The 16,303-nt window shown below is 32.9% G+C and overlaps 2 protein-coding genes across 2 annotated transcripts; both read left to right on the top strand.

Moving 5' to 3' along the window:
* The first annotated feature begins 5,557 nt into the window (after window positions 1-5,557).
* On the top strand, window positions 5,558-11,882 carry LOC120271897 (serine carboxypeptidase-like 34). Its single transcript, XM_039278583.1, has 11 exons — window positions 5,558-5,701; window positions 5,804-6,003; window positions 6,523-6,630; window positions 6,737-6,832; window positions 6,922-7,014; window positions 7,107-7,195; window positions 7,361-7,648; window positions 7,746-7,921; window positions 9,718-9,810; window positions 11,430-11,535; window positions 11,651-11,882. Exons 1-11 carry the CDS (start codon window positions 5,616-5,618, stop codon window positions 11,801-11,803), a joined length of 1,488 nt encoding a protein of 495 aa, XP_039134517.1. The 5' UTR covers window positions 5,558-5,615; the 3' UTR covers window positions 11,804-11,882.
* Window positions 11,883-13,140: 1,258 nt separating this feature from the next.
* LOC120271717 lies at window positions 13,141-14,379 on the top strand. The gene is made up of 2 exons (XM_039278395.1): window positions 13,141-13,675; window positions 13,883-14,379. Exons 1-2 carry the CDS (start codon window positions 13,141-13,143, stop codon window positions 14,377-14,379), a joined length of 1,032 nt encoding a protein of 343 aa, XP_039134329.1.
* Window positions 14,380-16,303: the final 1,924 nt, after the last annotated feature.

Raw genomic sequence — 16,303 nt, 5'->3', positions numbered from 1 at the left:
GGAAGTAATGTACTTATTGGTTGCAAATCCAATCAAATAAATAAACAATTCATCTAACAACAATTTAATTAACATGCAATCAAATAGTTATACACAGATTTAATAAAATTATGTTAGAAACCTAAATCAGAACAGTTTAACAAAGAACTAATGTACTTATTGGTTGCAAATCCAATCAAATAAATAACAGGAACCAATGATACAGGTACGAAAGCAAATACTTATACACAGGTTTAATAAAAGAATGTTCCTCACCTTCTGTCTGTCTGACATGAATGCCCAATCTTGGCTATCAGTGATCCTCAGATCCTGTTTCAACACTTGTAGAAACTTGGTCCAACTCTCTTTGGTTTCTCTGTTGACCATAGACCATTCTATGGGATAGATGCAGTCATTGTCATCTATCCCAACAGCAGATAATAAATGGCCTCCATACAATCCTTTGAGCCAGCATCCATCAAGTGACACAATTTTCCTGCAGCCTACCAGGAAACCAGCCCTTAGAGGGGCAAGACAGACATACATACCTTGAAAACACTCCTTCTTCAATGTAGTCAATGATGATAGTTGATCCGGGATGTGTCCTCATCAACTCCAACCTATAGTCATGCAACATGTGGATCTGTGTCTCCTCATCACCATCAATGATCCTTGAAAACAACAAGCATACACAAAAAACATAGAAGTTAGAAGACATGCTAAGTTTAATACAACAAAAGATTTATAAAGAAAAAAAATCACCTCTGTGCTAAACACTTAGCCATGTATGCCTTAAGCCTGCTGATTTCTACTTCTTGATTTGTTTTCACAGCTTATATGATCCCAGCTATTTTCCAAGTTGGATCTACCCTGAACTGCTCTAAATAATGCCTATTATTATGATCCCTAGAGCACTCGTGCTCAAGCACACTTGTTTTAATTTGTAATGTGGCTTTGTCCCTCACCATGGGTGATGCCCACAAGTGGCCTTGCATTTCTTCTTGGTGTTTGGCCTAAAATTCATCGCATATCGATTCTTAATCCCATAATTTCTGACTGCCTCCTTGAACTGTTTGAAATCTCGGAATTTCATGCCAATTTTAAAATGGGGGTTCTCCATGTCAACATCCCCATTAAATTCAGGATATCTACACTTGGGTGGAGCTAAATCTTCCTCATCTGTGGAAGATGCAGACTGTAAGTTGTCTGAATCACCATAATCACCCTCATCATCAAGGTCAACACTAGCATGTGCTCCATAATTGCCTATGGGTTCTTCTTGTGACCTATCTTCATTCCCCAGGGGTTCATCATCAGATTTATCACTGAAACGATAATCAGAGTCATGGAAAACCCACTCCTCATCAACATTCTTTTCCTTCCCTTGACCACCAACTATAATTTCCTCCAATTTTGCATCATCCATAATATCATCTCCATCATCTTCTACATCTTTCAATAGCCCCACATTTGCATGATCATCTTCTGTTGTCCCAATGTCATGATCTGAAGGGTGGTCACCACTAGGAAGATTGATATACACCCATGTCTCCTTAGTACTCCCAACAGACGTGGCCATGTCTAAGGCTTCTAAATCAGTTTTTATCTCCTTATAAACCCCCACACCAGTCCTTCCATCCAACCATCCAATTGAGAAGCCCTCTACATCCAAACCAAACTCCTTGGCCATGCTAACTAGTTCTAGTCTAGATATTTGGTCAGCACAGCAGTAATCTATGTAACCAGCAAACCCTTCTATCTCATCCAATCTATAATGAAGCCTTATTGTGAACAATTCAGCATCTGGTATTGTAATAAAGCATGCATTTCAGTAAATTAATTAAAAACCAACTATATGGACACAATCTAAAACTGAAAAACTAGGAAGTAATTAAATCATATGGCATATATCATTGGGCCACAATCAATTGAAGAACAAACAAAAATCTGATTTGAAGTGTAACAACAAGCATTTTTCTGCTCAATTATGGTAGGGTAATAACATGCACATAAAAAACAGGACATTTATAATTGAGGCTACAATTGAGATTAGCAATGACTACATAAATATATATATATATATATAGACAATAATAAGCAGGACAGTTAGTCACCAGAATGGGATTCAAAAACAATAAAATCATAACAACCTAATTATTTCACACAACTAAGACCCCCACTGACATTAACACACTAAAAGAAAAGGAGAAGGACAAACTAATAACTCAATTAAATATGCAACTAGAATAGACAAAATGGGGAATTGATTCACAAGACAAATGATTGGGGGTAAGAAAGTTTCCTTTTTTTTCAATCGGTTGGTAATTAAACTACAACACAATCACTTGGGTAAATGGCATCAAGAGAATGAGATTCAAAAAAATAAAACTATAACAACCTAATTATTTCACACACCACACTAAAAGAAAAGGAGAAGGACAAACTAATAACTCAATTGAATATGCAACTAGAATAGACAAAATGGGGAACTGATTGCCAAGACAAATGATTTGGGGTAAGAAAGTTTCCTTTTTTTTTCACTCGGTTGGGAATTAAACTACAACACAATCACTCAGGTAAATGGCATCAACAGAATGGGATTCAAAAACAATAAAACCATAACAAAACCATAACAACCTAATTATTTCACTCAACTAAGACCCCCACTGACATTAACACACTAAAACAATGCGATGTAGATCTAGGCGTATACAAACACATCGAAGCTTCTTGAAGCCACTGTTCATCACAACAAACACAAGCATCACATCTACTGAAAAAGAAAAAGACTTACAGTAGTCCGGTACTTCCTCACCCTCACGCCGAATCTCCCAGTTAACCGCCATCTACGTCGGAGAGCCAACTGAGCTTCAGCCGACAGCGCTCCTTCACCCGATTCACAGTTCGCACAAAACCCTAAGCTTTGTCTATCACAATCTCTGCTCGGTCAAGACAATGAAGCCACTGTCCAAATTCGAGATTCTCGCGAAAGGGCTTCTCTGACGCGTGGCACAATAGCTTCATCTCACTCAGCCTATCTTTTGTTTTGATGGGGTACAAACCAAATGACTCAGCGGCTAGATGGAAACCAGGTTGGAATACCCCCATAACTCAGCGGCCACATCAACTTAAATGACCGGATTTGGCCAGGGTCACTTGCTGTTGAAATAAAAACACAACTTTGAGTACCTTTTTGATACAAATTAAAGGTGGGATACCTTTTTGAAAAAAAGGCATAAGGTGGGTAACTTACTAAAAATTTTACTCCATATTTGATGGATAACTCTGAGAATGACAATGGATGGTATAAAAAATGAATAAAATTATTGCAGTGGAATTTTAATTTGCCCAAAAATTAGAGAAAATGGCGGGGAATAAATGCGGTCAAAATGGTACTTTTAACCCTCGTGATGATTTTAATTAAATAAAAATCCATTAATTTAAATAATTAATTATAGTAATTACATTTAATAATAATTAACATGAATATGTAATTTAAAATAGTTAATTATAATAATTAAAATAAATAAATAATTAACATGAATTATTTGTTATATATACATAATTATAATAATTAAAGTATAATGACACTTTCCTTGATCGAGATTAATTATATAAAAAATTATTTATTTAAATAACCAATTAAAATAATTAAAACTAATAATATCTTTTTAAAAAAACTCAAAAATAGAAAATTTCCATTTTTTTTCTTTTCCATGTATTTCTTTTATATTAAAATATATTTATCAAAATATTTTTTGGAGATAAAAAAACGTTTGAGATTAAATTTTTTTTTTCAAATATTAAGTTGGAAAAATATATTTATTTAAGACAATTAAGTTTAACTTAATGAATATTAATAAAAATTATATATTTTAATATTAATAATTTACCTTTTTTTAATAATAGCACATTTTGATACTTATATTAAAAATTATAAACACTTATTAGATAAGGGCTATTTTAATAAAAAATAATAATTAATAATATAAGATCCTTAATAAACCAAATATAATAATGTTATGTTCCAACTTGTCAAAATTGCACACATTTCTATTAATATGACTTGTATTTCTGAGCAATCATATTTCAAATTGTAATAAGATTTTATTACTAACTAAAATATATATGTGCTTTTGCTTGAAGAGGGGTTTGAACATACCTCCTCGACATGATTGAGCTTGGGACCCAATACTAATAAACAAAAAGATTGGGAGATATTTTCATTACTAAAAATAACATTTTTAATTTATTATTATTTATTTATTTATTTATTTATTTATGTTATATATATATATATATATCTATATACATATATATATATATATATATATATATGTACTTTATATATATGACTGTTTTTTTATTGTTTGTATATTATATTGTTTTATTAAATTTATTTGATAATATTAATGTTTGGTTAGTTTTTTCGTTTTTATTTTTTAAGTGATTTTAATTTATTTTTTTTTTAACAATTCACATTTTTAGATGAAGCTCCATAGCAAGCATCCATGCTAGTATACTGTTATCCCTAAAACTTTATTTGGTGAAATTTGTCCCTACCTTATTAGTTGGGATTTTTCATTTTTCTTTTCATTTGATTTTTTATATTTTTAAAGTGGTAATTTTTTTCATTTGGTTTAACATTTTTATTTTTATTTTTATTTTGCTTTTATTGCTTTTATTTATTTATTTTTTCTGGTTTGTTTTTCTTGTTTTAAGTTACCACCTAAAGGGTCATTTAGTGACATTTGTCCCTCCATCCCTCCATTATGGTTGGGATTTCTCCTTTATTATTTGATTTATTTTATTTTTAAAATGGTACTTTTCATTTATTAACATTTTTATTTTTATTTTGTTTTTATCATTTTTATTTTATTTTTCTTAATTTTTTTGTTGTTTGTTTTATTGTTTTAACAATAAAAAATAAATAAATTTATTTTTTTATTTTTATATATATAATATTATATATATACACACACTAATAATAACATTTTATTTGTTTTTATTGTTTTTACATATATATAGATATAAACATAATTTTGTCTATTTTAATTTTGTTGTTAGTGTTTGTTTTAGTTTTTTGCCATACATAAATATACATATATAATTTTTTTTCATTTTTATTATTTGTATATTTTATCATTAATACAAAAGTTACTATAAGATTAACTAGTCAACTAATTGATAGTGATTCTCTAATAACTTTTGGCAGTTCAAACATGATTTTGTGATCACATTTCATAAAATCCAATAAATGTGGACTTCATGCTAGTTACATATTAAATGGCATCGTTGACTAATAAATCAAAAACTCCGCAAAGCTTAAAAAAGGGAATATTATGGAATGGAATGAGCACAAGAACAACACATCAAATCACAAATGATCGACAACAAGTACTACAATTTGCAAAACTAATTAAACTTAAGAAAAAAAAAATTAAAAGTCATACATGACATCGAATTCATCGCCGGCAAGAATCTGATTACAAACAAACAGAAGACTATAAACAAGAAGTCATGGTTCATAGTTTAGCAAAAATTATTTACTTTTTCTCATGGCCTCTCGAAGTCCTCTATAAGATCATGCAGAATTGGAGCCCCTTCTCCTACAACTGTAACTTCAAACTCTTAAAATGAATCTCATATTCTACAGCTTCTTCTCCTTATTTATCAACATCATCATCCTCTCCTCTGATTTTGTTGAGCCAAGACTCACCGGGTTAGTATGTTATTAGATATATTACTGTGTTATTTTATGTACATATTATATAATTGTATTTTTTAACATAAGTGAGTATTATTTTTTTATGATTTATGATAGAATTAAATACAATAAAGAAATCAATACTAGTCAGGAAGCTGACCTCGTTGTTGAGCTACCCGGGCAGCCGGAAGTCAACTTCCGACACTATTCTGGCTATGTTACAGTTGATGAGAACCATGGGAGGGCACTCTTTTATTGGTTCTTCGAAGCCATTGATCATGTTGATGAGAGACCTCTTCTTCTTTGGCTCAATGGAGGTATATTATTTGAACTTAATTCAACCAAAAAGTTTAAGTTAATCGAATGATAAATCTAGATTTCTTTACTCAACTATATATTTTCTCAAATTAAACAATGTGCGGCTATTAGTTACTTTAAACTTAACATCAAAGTTGAACTGTTAGACATGCTAATCAAAAATACTATAAATATCATACTTTTTGAGAAATGATCTCACGAACACTGTTCTATGGTAGTTACGATAAAACCAAGATATGCATTATCCTCACCCGTTGGATTACCTAATTTAATAACTTTTAAAACAAAAAGTAACAATCTTTTAATCTAATTACCAACATATCCTAATATTATATAATAAATAAAAAAAAATTATAAACCCATGGCTAAGAATGATCCATGTCTTGGTTCTGTGATAGTTACCATGAAAACCGAGTCTACTGGATTATTTTTCATAGTTTTTAAATCTGATCATACATATTTGAATGCACGCATGGACTCTTTTGAATTTAATGTCAATATAAATTATATATAAACAGGACCTGGTTGTTCTTCTATTGGTTATGGAGAGGCTGAGGAGCTTGGACCTTTCTTGATTCAAAAGGGTGCGCCTGAGCTGAAGTTTAATAAACACTCTTGGAACAAAGGCAAGTTTATTTCATTTTCATTCACTGATTAATATTCTAAAATTTATATTAATTCTAAATTAATTGATTTTTTTTGAAAAAAAAAATAATTTTCTTTCAACTTCAGAGGCAAATCTGTTGTTTCTTGAGGCACCAGTTGGTGTTGGGTTCTCTTATACAAATACAAGCTCTGATTTGGATCAACTTGGAGATCATTTTACTGGTATTTTAATTTTTCATCTTTAAAATAAGGGTAAAATTTTTTATTCCCTTGATTGTATATAATCTTCCAATCCGGTTAATTATTTTCAGCAAACGATTCATATAATTTCTTAGTGAATTGGTTTAAGCGCTTCCCTCAATTCAAATCTCATGAGTTTTACATTGCCGGAGAAAGCTATGCAGGTGATATTATATATTTTTATTTAACATAGTATTTTAATTTTTTGATTGAAAATCATGAAGTTCACTCTTAATTTGTTTGATATATACTGTAGGACATTATGTTCCCCAACTAGCTGAAAAAATTTTCGATGAAAACAAGAAGACTTCAAACGAGAATTGCATTAATTTCAAGGGCTTCATGGTACTTATTTAAAGCTTCAAAGATCTCCAAATGCAATAACTTGATTAAGTTCATAGTCTCATTATTTTATAACATTAATTTAGTTCATATATATTCTCTATTCTTAATATATTTCTAGAGTTATCGAAGGTTTTGATCTATTATTAATTATAAACTTCGATATAGGTAGGAAATGCACTAATGGATGATGAGACAGACTCGATCGGAATGGTCGAGTACGCATGGAGCCATGCAATCATCTCCGACGAGTTGTATCATGCCATCATGACTAACTGCCATTTCAGTAGTCAAAGTGATGATAACGAGGTTTGCGGCAAGGCATCCATTGATTTCGTCGACACTTATGGTCTCATAGACATATACAGCTTGTACACCCCTAAATGCATCAAACAAGGCATGACGGTATCTTCCCGGGGATCTAGAAAGATCGCCGGAATCACATCAAAAAATTTTGTAATGATCTTGATCATGAAGCCTAATTACTTAAGCAAGTATATTCAGTTTCCGTAAAAAGAAATAATGATGTTGTTGTTGTTGTTGTCTGTGTTAGGCATCACAGCAGACAAGGAGCAAGTCTTTGGCTTCCAAAGGGTGGAATATGAATTTGAAGGCAGGTTATGATCCATGTATCTCAGATTACACTAATGTATATTTCAATCGCCCAGATGTTCAAGAAGCTCTGCATGCTAATGTTACAAATTTGGCGTATAACTGGACTCATTGCAGGTTCGTTAAATTGTGATATATAACTTGCTTTGATTCTGGTTCCATTTAATATTAATTGTCTAAAGCAAGTGAGCTAAATAGTTTCAGATGGAATAAGAAAAAACATATCATGTGGGCATATATAAATATATATATATGTGGGCATATATAAATATATATATATATATATATATATGACAATACATCTTCTATGTACACCCATAGATTGTTTATCTATGGACGTCCAATTATCAGCCGTTGGATTCCGACATTGATAAACAGTAATTGTATATGTTACTATACTAACTACTGTTTATTAATATTGGCTGTTGGATTTGGACGTCTATAGAATTTTTATCTATGGATGTCCATAAAAGAATAATCCTCTCTCTATATATATGACATACCAATCTATAAATCCTTAGTTATAAATTCTAGGGAAGTCCGGATCACAGCTATTGAATCCATATTTGAAGGTTGTAATTTTTTTTTTTCTCTCTTCCTATAATGGTGGATATTATTTGGCTTTTTTTTATATATTTTGTTCTAGATTTTAGTGTGCAACTATTATTAGTACGGTACATTCCACTTGATATTTTTTATATTATTTCCAAATGTCCTTAGATTTGTTATCTAAGGACTTTAGTAAACTACGAGCTCTTATATATATATATATATATATATATTAAAAAGAGAAATGGTAATCTAGGGATGTCCCTAGATTACTGTTCTCTAGGGATGTCTCTCTTACAACTGTTGATTATCATCCATCAGTTGTTTATTTATATAAGTATTGTACATCTTTTTATTGCTCACAATTACTGTAGCACACTGTAGAACGCATTTTGCACTGTTTAGGATGATAGTAGCCGTCGGATTACCATCCAACGGTTACTGTGAACGTCCCTAGATTTTAAATCTAGGGACGTCCCTAGAATACCGGTCCTTTATTAAAAAGATAATGCAATAATTTAAAATCAATAGTTATTCCAAAAATTTTACTTTATTATGAATATCTAAGAAACTAAAAGAAGATAAATGAAATATTATATAAATATCAAAGATTAATTATGATAAATAAATTAGAATATAAATTCTTTCATGGTATGCAACCTATTGTTATAATTAGCGACATCATTTAATAAAATAAATAAATATAAATATAAAAATAAAGATTACTCCTTGTTAAGTTGTCATTTATCAAATTATTATTTTGTGTTAAATATTTTAGAATTTTATAATATTTTAATATTTGTTTTTTATATTTTAATATTATTTTAAAAATAATTAATGCCACATCAGCTATCCCAATGGAAAACCTAATGGGTGGCAGAGGGAAAGATTAACATTTTTTCAAAAATAAATAATAGAAAAATCTCATGTGAGAAATAAATAAATAAAGGAACAAAATAGGCATTTGACTATAATAAAGGAATTATTTAGGATATTACACCGTATCCATTTATAATAACATGATATTATAAGTGTTTTATCACATTAAATTTCATAATAAAGAGACACTTCAATATAAAATGGATTTTAGTCATTGAAGGGACTAAAATGAATAAAATTAGTTTGTTAAAAAGCTGATTTAAGGACTATTAGTGGTTTTAAAGTTTAAACCTAGTCCAAACTAGTGATTCTAAAGTCTATACTTTCATTTGATATATTTTGTCAGTAAGTCCTGATTATTTTTATTTTACTCTAGCCTTTCCTTCTTCTTCTTCTTTATTAAGAAAAAGTAGTTTTGATTATGGATTGGGATGAGTCTATGAATTTGGATGGTGTATATAAACTTTGATTGTTACTCTTAACAGTGAAGTAATCAGCACTTGGAATGATCATCAACCTAGTTTACTGCCAACAATCAGGAAGCTCATCAATGGTGGACTCAGAGTTTGGGTTTACAGGTTAATAATGACTACAGTTTTATTAATTACTAAAGTTTTAAGTGTTTTCTGTTAACTATATCTATCTCACTACAAGAAAGTTACAATTTAAAAACAAAATATTAAAAACGGAATTTATTCTGTTTGAACTTGCAACAGATTAGCAACGGAATAACATTTTAAATATGATTTTAATAACAACGGCTTACAAATGGGCATTTAAAAATATGATTTATTAAAATTTTAAAAACTATTCGTTTCTAATCCGTTTCTAATAGAAACGGACTAGAAACGAATTTTAAAATTAAAATATTATTAAAATATTATTAAATATTAAAAAATATCCGTTTCTAATCCCTTTCTATTAGAAACGGATTTTAAAATTAATATATTATTTAAATATCATTAAATATTAACAAATATCCGTTTCTAATAGAAAGGGATTAAAAACGAATTTTAAAATTAATATATTATTTAAATATCATTAAATATTAAAAATGGATTTAAAAATTATTCGTCTTTATGCTCTTCAATAAAATAAACTATTTATATATATTAGCTTTAAAAATTCAAATTATACATTTAACTTAATTCAGTTACACATTTTTTTATAATTTAAAAAAAACATTAAATATTTTTATGGGATTTGAAAACATTGTTATTAGCTAAAGTTCATACTTAATACTAACATTAGCACCATTATACAAAGCTAATGTTACAAAGCTTTTATTTGGGGTCTAATAACACCTTCAAAAAACCCTTTTTCAATTATACCCAGTCAAACCCCGTCCCCAGGAGAACTCTGTCCGGTGACCACACTCATTAAAGCTTGCTTCTCTTCTTCATTTTGCCCGAACGACTTCTCTTCTTCATTTCAATCAATCCCTCGAAGTACCCCCGAACGGTCTTGCTTCTCTTCTTCTCTCGAGGATTTTTGAACTTTCAGAGATTTATAGTGTTTCTTCGGCCCTTGAAACCGTCTCGAGCATCCGATTTTGAGGTATCGGAAATGTGGTTAGGGTTTACGTTTTTCTTTTCTCCTTCTGATTTTTAGTGTTATTCGTTGTTCTAGTAGTGCTTCAATTGAAATTCGTTGGTGCAAACTTGGATTAGGGCTGTCCTGTTCTAGTATCTTTGAGTAGTTCGATCATTAAGGGAATTTTAGGGTTCTAGAAGTTCAAAAATTAGGATAATGGTTTGTTCTATTGGGATAATGGTTTGTTGTTCAATTAATTTGTATGTTACTGATCGAGGCATCATATTTCATTTGCTCGGTAGGTTAAAAGGATTAGACAAACTAATGGTGAGTTTATCATCTTTATGGGCAAATGATCTTGTGGCAGCACCATCATCGTGTCAAATGATCTTACGCATCTTATTCCGTTTTAATTTTTCAAAAATTAGAAATATAATGCTTTCCGTTTCCAATCCATTTCTAAATTTAGAAACAGAATATTTTCCTGTTTCTATTTAAATTAGAAACAAGGGTATTCGAAACAGATAAATTCCGTTTCTAAACGGATTAGAAACGGAAAATACTGTTTTTAAACATTAATTTTCTTGTAGTGTCTAAACATATAAACATTTTGAAATGTTTCATCAACCTTACAAATATTAAATATCAAGTTGAATTCTTGAAGTGGAGATACAGATGGAAGAGTACCAGTAACTTCAACAAGATACACATTGAATAAGCTTGGATTGAATAAAACCCAAGAATGGACTCCATGGTATACTAGTGAACAGGTATGGATTAAATAATACTCCCTTATTAATTCCTAACTTCAATATGAATTCTAATTAAGTAGCACTATGATTGAAATATTAACATTGTTTTCATGATTTTGACTTTTTTTAATAGGTCGGAGGGTGGACTGTAGTATATGATGGTTTGACTTTTGTAACAATCCGTGGAGCTGGTCATGCGGTCCCAACTTTTGCTCCAAAACAAGCTCAACAACTTGTCAAACATTTCTTGATTAACAAACAATTGCCTTCAAAGCCATTGCTGTAATTCCTTTTCATCATAAAAGCACAGACAACTGAAGTGACATGCTTGAAGTTCAATAAGATGGATGAACGACTTTAATATATGAATGCTTTTCTTCACAAACTTGCATTTGATTCTAAGTAGCAAAAGATGAAGATTTCCAATTCGGTTATGTACCTTTTTTTTTGGGCTGAGATTAGAAAAGTCAGAAGTGTTATTTACAAATGTTAATTTGTTTAATCAGTTGTTGTTAGTTGTCAACTGAACAGCCAGATGGAGCAAAACTAGGTCACGGCTCCGCCCTCCCCTCTACTTATATGTTATATTAGTGCTTTCATTGAGATCTGGTGTGTGGGCATAGTTGGGGTTGGGGTCCACGTCAAGTTGACAGAATGCGGAGCAAGTGAAAACCCTGGTGGATCCCAAAGTCTAGTACCCAGATAAACCCGGGCTGATGAGGGCCTTCAGTCTTTGATCAGTGGGGTAATGTAATAGAACACCTTTAGTCCCACATAGGCTAATGAAAGACGCGCCTAATAGGGAAGGTTGCCCTCACTTATATGCACATATAGAGTCCATCTGTTAGCCAATGTGGTAAAGGGGTTCTATTATATTTCCCCACAGATTAAAGACTGACGCCCTCATCAGCCTGGGTTAATTTGGGTGCCAGACTCTGGGACCCACTAGAATTTTCACTCGCCCGACCTGACCCCAACCTCAACCGTGCCCACACACTGGATTTCAACAAAAACACCAATGTAACATATAAATTGAGGGGAGAGCGGACCCCAAAAGATGTGCTTGATGGGGAAGGTTTTTGGTTAAAAGAGCTACTAGTAGCTGGACAACAAACTAGAAACTAAAATACACAAAATATTAGAAGAAGAAGCCTGCAGCTAGGCAAGTCTCCATAAGCCACCGGGGAAGATCCCAACCTTGGTGAAAAAGTGAAACTTCCTACAAGCTTTGTCCATAGGCTGCAAGATGATTAGCCACCATATTCCATTCTCTAGGAATTAGTTCCACACTTAGATTTGAAAAGACCCTCAAACGGGAGCGTATTTCGTTGATACCATCCTTGATTCTCCAATTGCATGGCTCATGATCCCGATGGACTGCTTCTTGAAGTTCAACACAATCGGTGAAGACATGGTCGCTCTCCAGACGCCAATCAGTCAAAATTGCTAATGCAATCTTCATAGCAAGCATCTCCGCCTCTAAATTTGACTCCTCTCGGACTTGAGAGCACCATGCTAGAAACATTGTGTTATTAGCTTTTAAAAATACAAAACCTAGACCTACTGTTGTGTTCATAGACACCCAAGAAGCATCAGTAAATAATAGCATATTAAATGTTGTATATGGCTCATATACATGGTGAATGGGCTCATATACAAAGGGCAAGAAAGATTATGACTGGAAGAGGGATTTGTTCAGAGCAGTACAATGCTGAAGAAACCACTGGTGTTGTGACAATAGAGGTTGTAGCAAAAGAGGTTCAGGAGAAGGAACCTATTGCTGAAGATACTGCCTGTGATGTTACAACACAACCTGAGGTAGAACCAGAAGAAGTCCAAGAATCTAAAACTGATAACATGTCTGGTAAACTCAAAGGAAAGGGAGCAATAGCTGAAGAATCTAAAGAAAACTCAAGTGAATCCTCTAGCAGTCACAGATCAGAGTTTGATGAAGTCCCAGAGGTGACAGTCCAAAAGATACTAATAGACTTGAAAAACTCTGGAAAGAAACCAAGTGTTGAAGATGATGACTATGTTCCATCACCTATTGCAACATCAGAGAGTTCACACAGTACATCAGAGAGCTCACACAGTTCAGAGGATGTTCCCCTGAAGAACAAGATTGAGGAACTCAGGAAGAAGAAGAAGACTGAAGGAAGTGGGTTGAAGAGAAAGTAGGGACCTGTTCTTAGAAGTCAGAAGAAGGCTGAAGCAAAAAGACCAAAGAAGAATGTGGCAACACAAAAGAAGGCAACTCAACCCAAGCCCTCAGAAAAGAAGGCAACTCATCCCAAGAAGGCCCCCACTATTTCAGCAAGCAGAAAAACATCATTAGTATCATATGCTAAAAGATTCTTGAATGAAGACTGTAAGGAGAAATGGAAGATTATTAGCAAGAGAGGAGTAATTGCAGATAGGGTCATTGATGAGGTTGCATTTGATCAGTATGGATTGATAGATTTCTTAACTGATAAGGGGCTTATGAAGTCTGTTACTTATGGGAAGAACTACAACCCTACTCTTGTTCAGGAGTTCTACAGTAATCTATCCCCAGAAATCAAGTCTCCCAGGGCATCAGGCTACCATAAAATCTTTTTGAGAGGAAAGACTGTAAAGTTTTCACCAGAGGGTATTAATGATTTCTTGGAGTGTCCTACAGAAGTTGAAAACGGAGCATATGTGTACAATGATGATTTTGAATATTCTGATGAAATAGTGGACGCACTAACTAGTGGTAAATGCAGCACTTGGGGATCAGAAGCAAGGCTCTCTACCTCAAAGTTGACAGTAAAGTACAATGTATTGTTCAAGTTGGGTGGGCTTTCAACTGGTTTCCTACTGCCCATACCTCAAGCATACTGAAGGAAATGGCCATGCTACTCTATGCCATTGTTATGGGGAAACAGTTCAACCTGGGGCAATTTATCTTTGACAGAATCACTGATATGGTCAATATCACCTTTACAGTCAATCGTCTGGCATATCTGGTCTTGATTACACAGTTTATGATGTAAAGTGGTGTTTCAATGGGGAACTTTGAGTTGGTGACTGGAATCAAGAAACTAAAAATTTCTCCTAAATTGTTTGGTGTTGGAAAGGTAATTGATCTACCTATTGGGAGACATTCTTCAGTGGCTGGAGAAAGTGAAGGTGCAAGCACTCCAATGTCTGATGATTGTGAGAAGCTGCTGGAACAACAGCTTGAAGATTTGGAAAGAAGGCATAAAGCTCTGTCTGCATAATTGATCATAATTACTCAACAAAGGCAACGCATAAGAAGCCAACTTCAAGCTATTAGACAGAAGCAAGGGGGAGCTTCCAATATCACTGCAGCAACCTAGGGGGAGTTTTGAAGATCACTTTGCCATGATTCTGACACAAAGGGGGAGATAGGACTGATGCTAAAATTTATTTTTCTTGTATGAAAAATTTATTTGTCTTTTGTTATGTGTGTTGGACTGGACTGTTTTATGTTTCTGTCATGTTAATTTCTAGTTGATTGTTCTGCTGCTATGTTCTGAATGTATTCATCAACTAGTTGTTTGTAATTTGTCAATCAGTCAGTCTGTAATAGTCCTAAAGTCATGTCCAGTCGTCAGTACATGTTGTAACATGGTGTTGTAACAAGAATCAGTCTGACAGGAGCAGAATCAAGGAGGTTGTGTCAAATAATGCCAAAGGGGGATATTGTTAAGTCTGATGACGTAGGATTGGCATTATATGACAAGCCAAGTGGTGACATGGCAAGAGGATGATGACGTGGCATGTGGTGACTCATCAAAGGAAAAGATGACTAGGATGATGATGTGGCAAAAGATGTTATCATGACATTTAATGGAGATCAAGGTGGAGATTTGATTAAGATCTATATTGAAGATATTTCTCTCAATACAATCATGTGATGATAAACTATTTTTGGAAAGTGCATCAAGACTATAGGGTCTTTTCTAGAAAGGCAAGTTTTATTTTTGATGTGATTATCTATCCTTGGTAAGATCCGGGATGATTATTCATATCTTTGATAGAGCTCCTTTTTAGAAAGATCTATTTGAAGAGAGAGGAATATTCTATTATTGGCAAGAGTTCAAGATCATAAAGATTATGTGAAGCTATTAGAAGACACAAGTTAAACTTGGTATGAAGCTATTTGAAGACACAAAGATTTAGTTTGGTGTGAAGCTATTTGAAGACACAAACTAAATAAGGTAAAGACATACCAAGGAGATCATCAAGACCATATTTAGCATTACTATATTAAAGAAAGATCCAAGAGCTATCTATGGGCGGAACTATTCATATGAGAAGATTGATTGAAGATTGCATAAGATATGATTAGAGATTTGAAGATCCAAGCATGGATGATTAAAGATCATGCTTAAAGATATTGAAGGCTAAACTTGGATGAAGACAAGATCAAGTTTAGTAACAATATTTCCATGAGTCAAACGAAAATCATTTGGAAGACCAAACTTGGGCCAAGTTTGGAAAGGAAGATCGGGAGATCTTTGGTGGCTATCTTTGGTGAGATGGTCACGTGTGCCTTGGTGGGCACGTCCCTCGGGAGAGGGAGACCTTCTGAAGTGATGTGAGGAAGGAAGCAGCTGCAAGCATGAGGAGCTCGGGTCGAGTCAACTGCTACGAGGCGGACTAAAAGAACCGGGAGGTTGAAGGTCCCAGATTCGGGTGCATCTGGCTAGAACTCAGTCATGTTCAGTAAGGTGGGCCATGTTGCAACTGGGTGTTGCAACATCTAACTTTGGAAGGTGTTCAAGTTAGGAAGCCGCGG

Source organism: Dioscorea cayenensis, chromosome 11 (genome assembly GCF_009730915.1).
Source record: "Dioscorea cayenensis subsp. rotundata cultivar TDr96_F1 chromosome 11, TDr96_F1_v2_PseudoChromosome.rev07_lg8_w22 25.fasta, whole genome shotgun sequence".
Lineage (NCBI taxonomy): Eukaryota > Viridiplantae > Streptophyta > Magnoliopsida > Dioscoreales > Dioscoreaceae > Dioscorea > Dioscorea cayenensis.
The sequence above is the reverse complement of the archived record's forward strand: the minus strand, read 5'-3'. Positions and strand labels throughout refer to the sequence as shown.

What these genes read in the sequence shown, in the direction of transcription:
- LOC120271717 (XM_039278395.1), top strand. Translation starts at nt 13,141, where the DNA reads ATGGCTCATATACATGGTGAATGGGCTCATATACAAAGGGCAAGAAAG. An exon ending in GAAGAAGAAGACTGAAGGAA is followed by an intron (nt 13,676 to 13,882) that starts GTGGGTTGAAGA and finishes TCTTGAATGAAG; the next exon opens with ACTGTAAGGAGAAATGGAAG.
- LOC120271897 (XM_039278583.1), top strand. Translation starts at nt 5,616, where the DNA reads ATGAATCTCATATTCTACAGCTTCTTCTCCTTATTTATCAACATCATC. An exon ending in GTTGAGCCAAGACTCACCGG is followed by an intron (nt 5,702 to 5,803) that starts GTTAGTATGTTA and finishes GATTTATGATAG; the next exon opens with AATTAAATACAATAAAGAAA. An exon ending in TCTTCTTTGGCTCAATGGAG is followed by an intron (nt 6,004 to 6,522) that starts GTATATTATTTG and finishes ATATATAAACAG; the next exon opens with GACCTGGTTGTTCTTCTATT.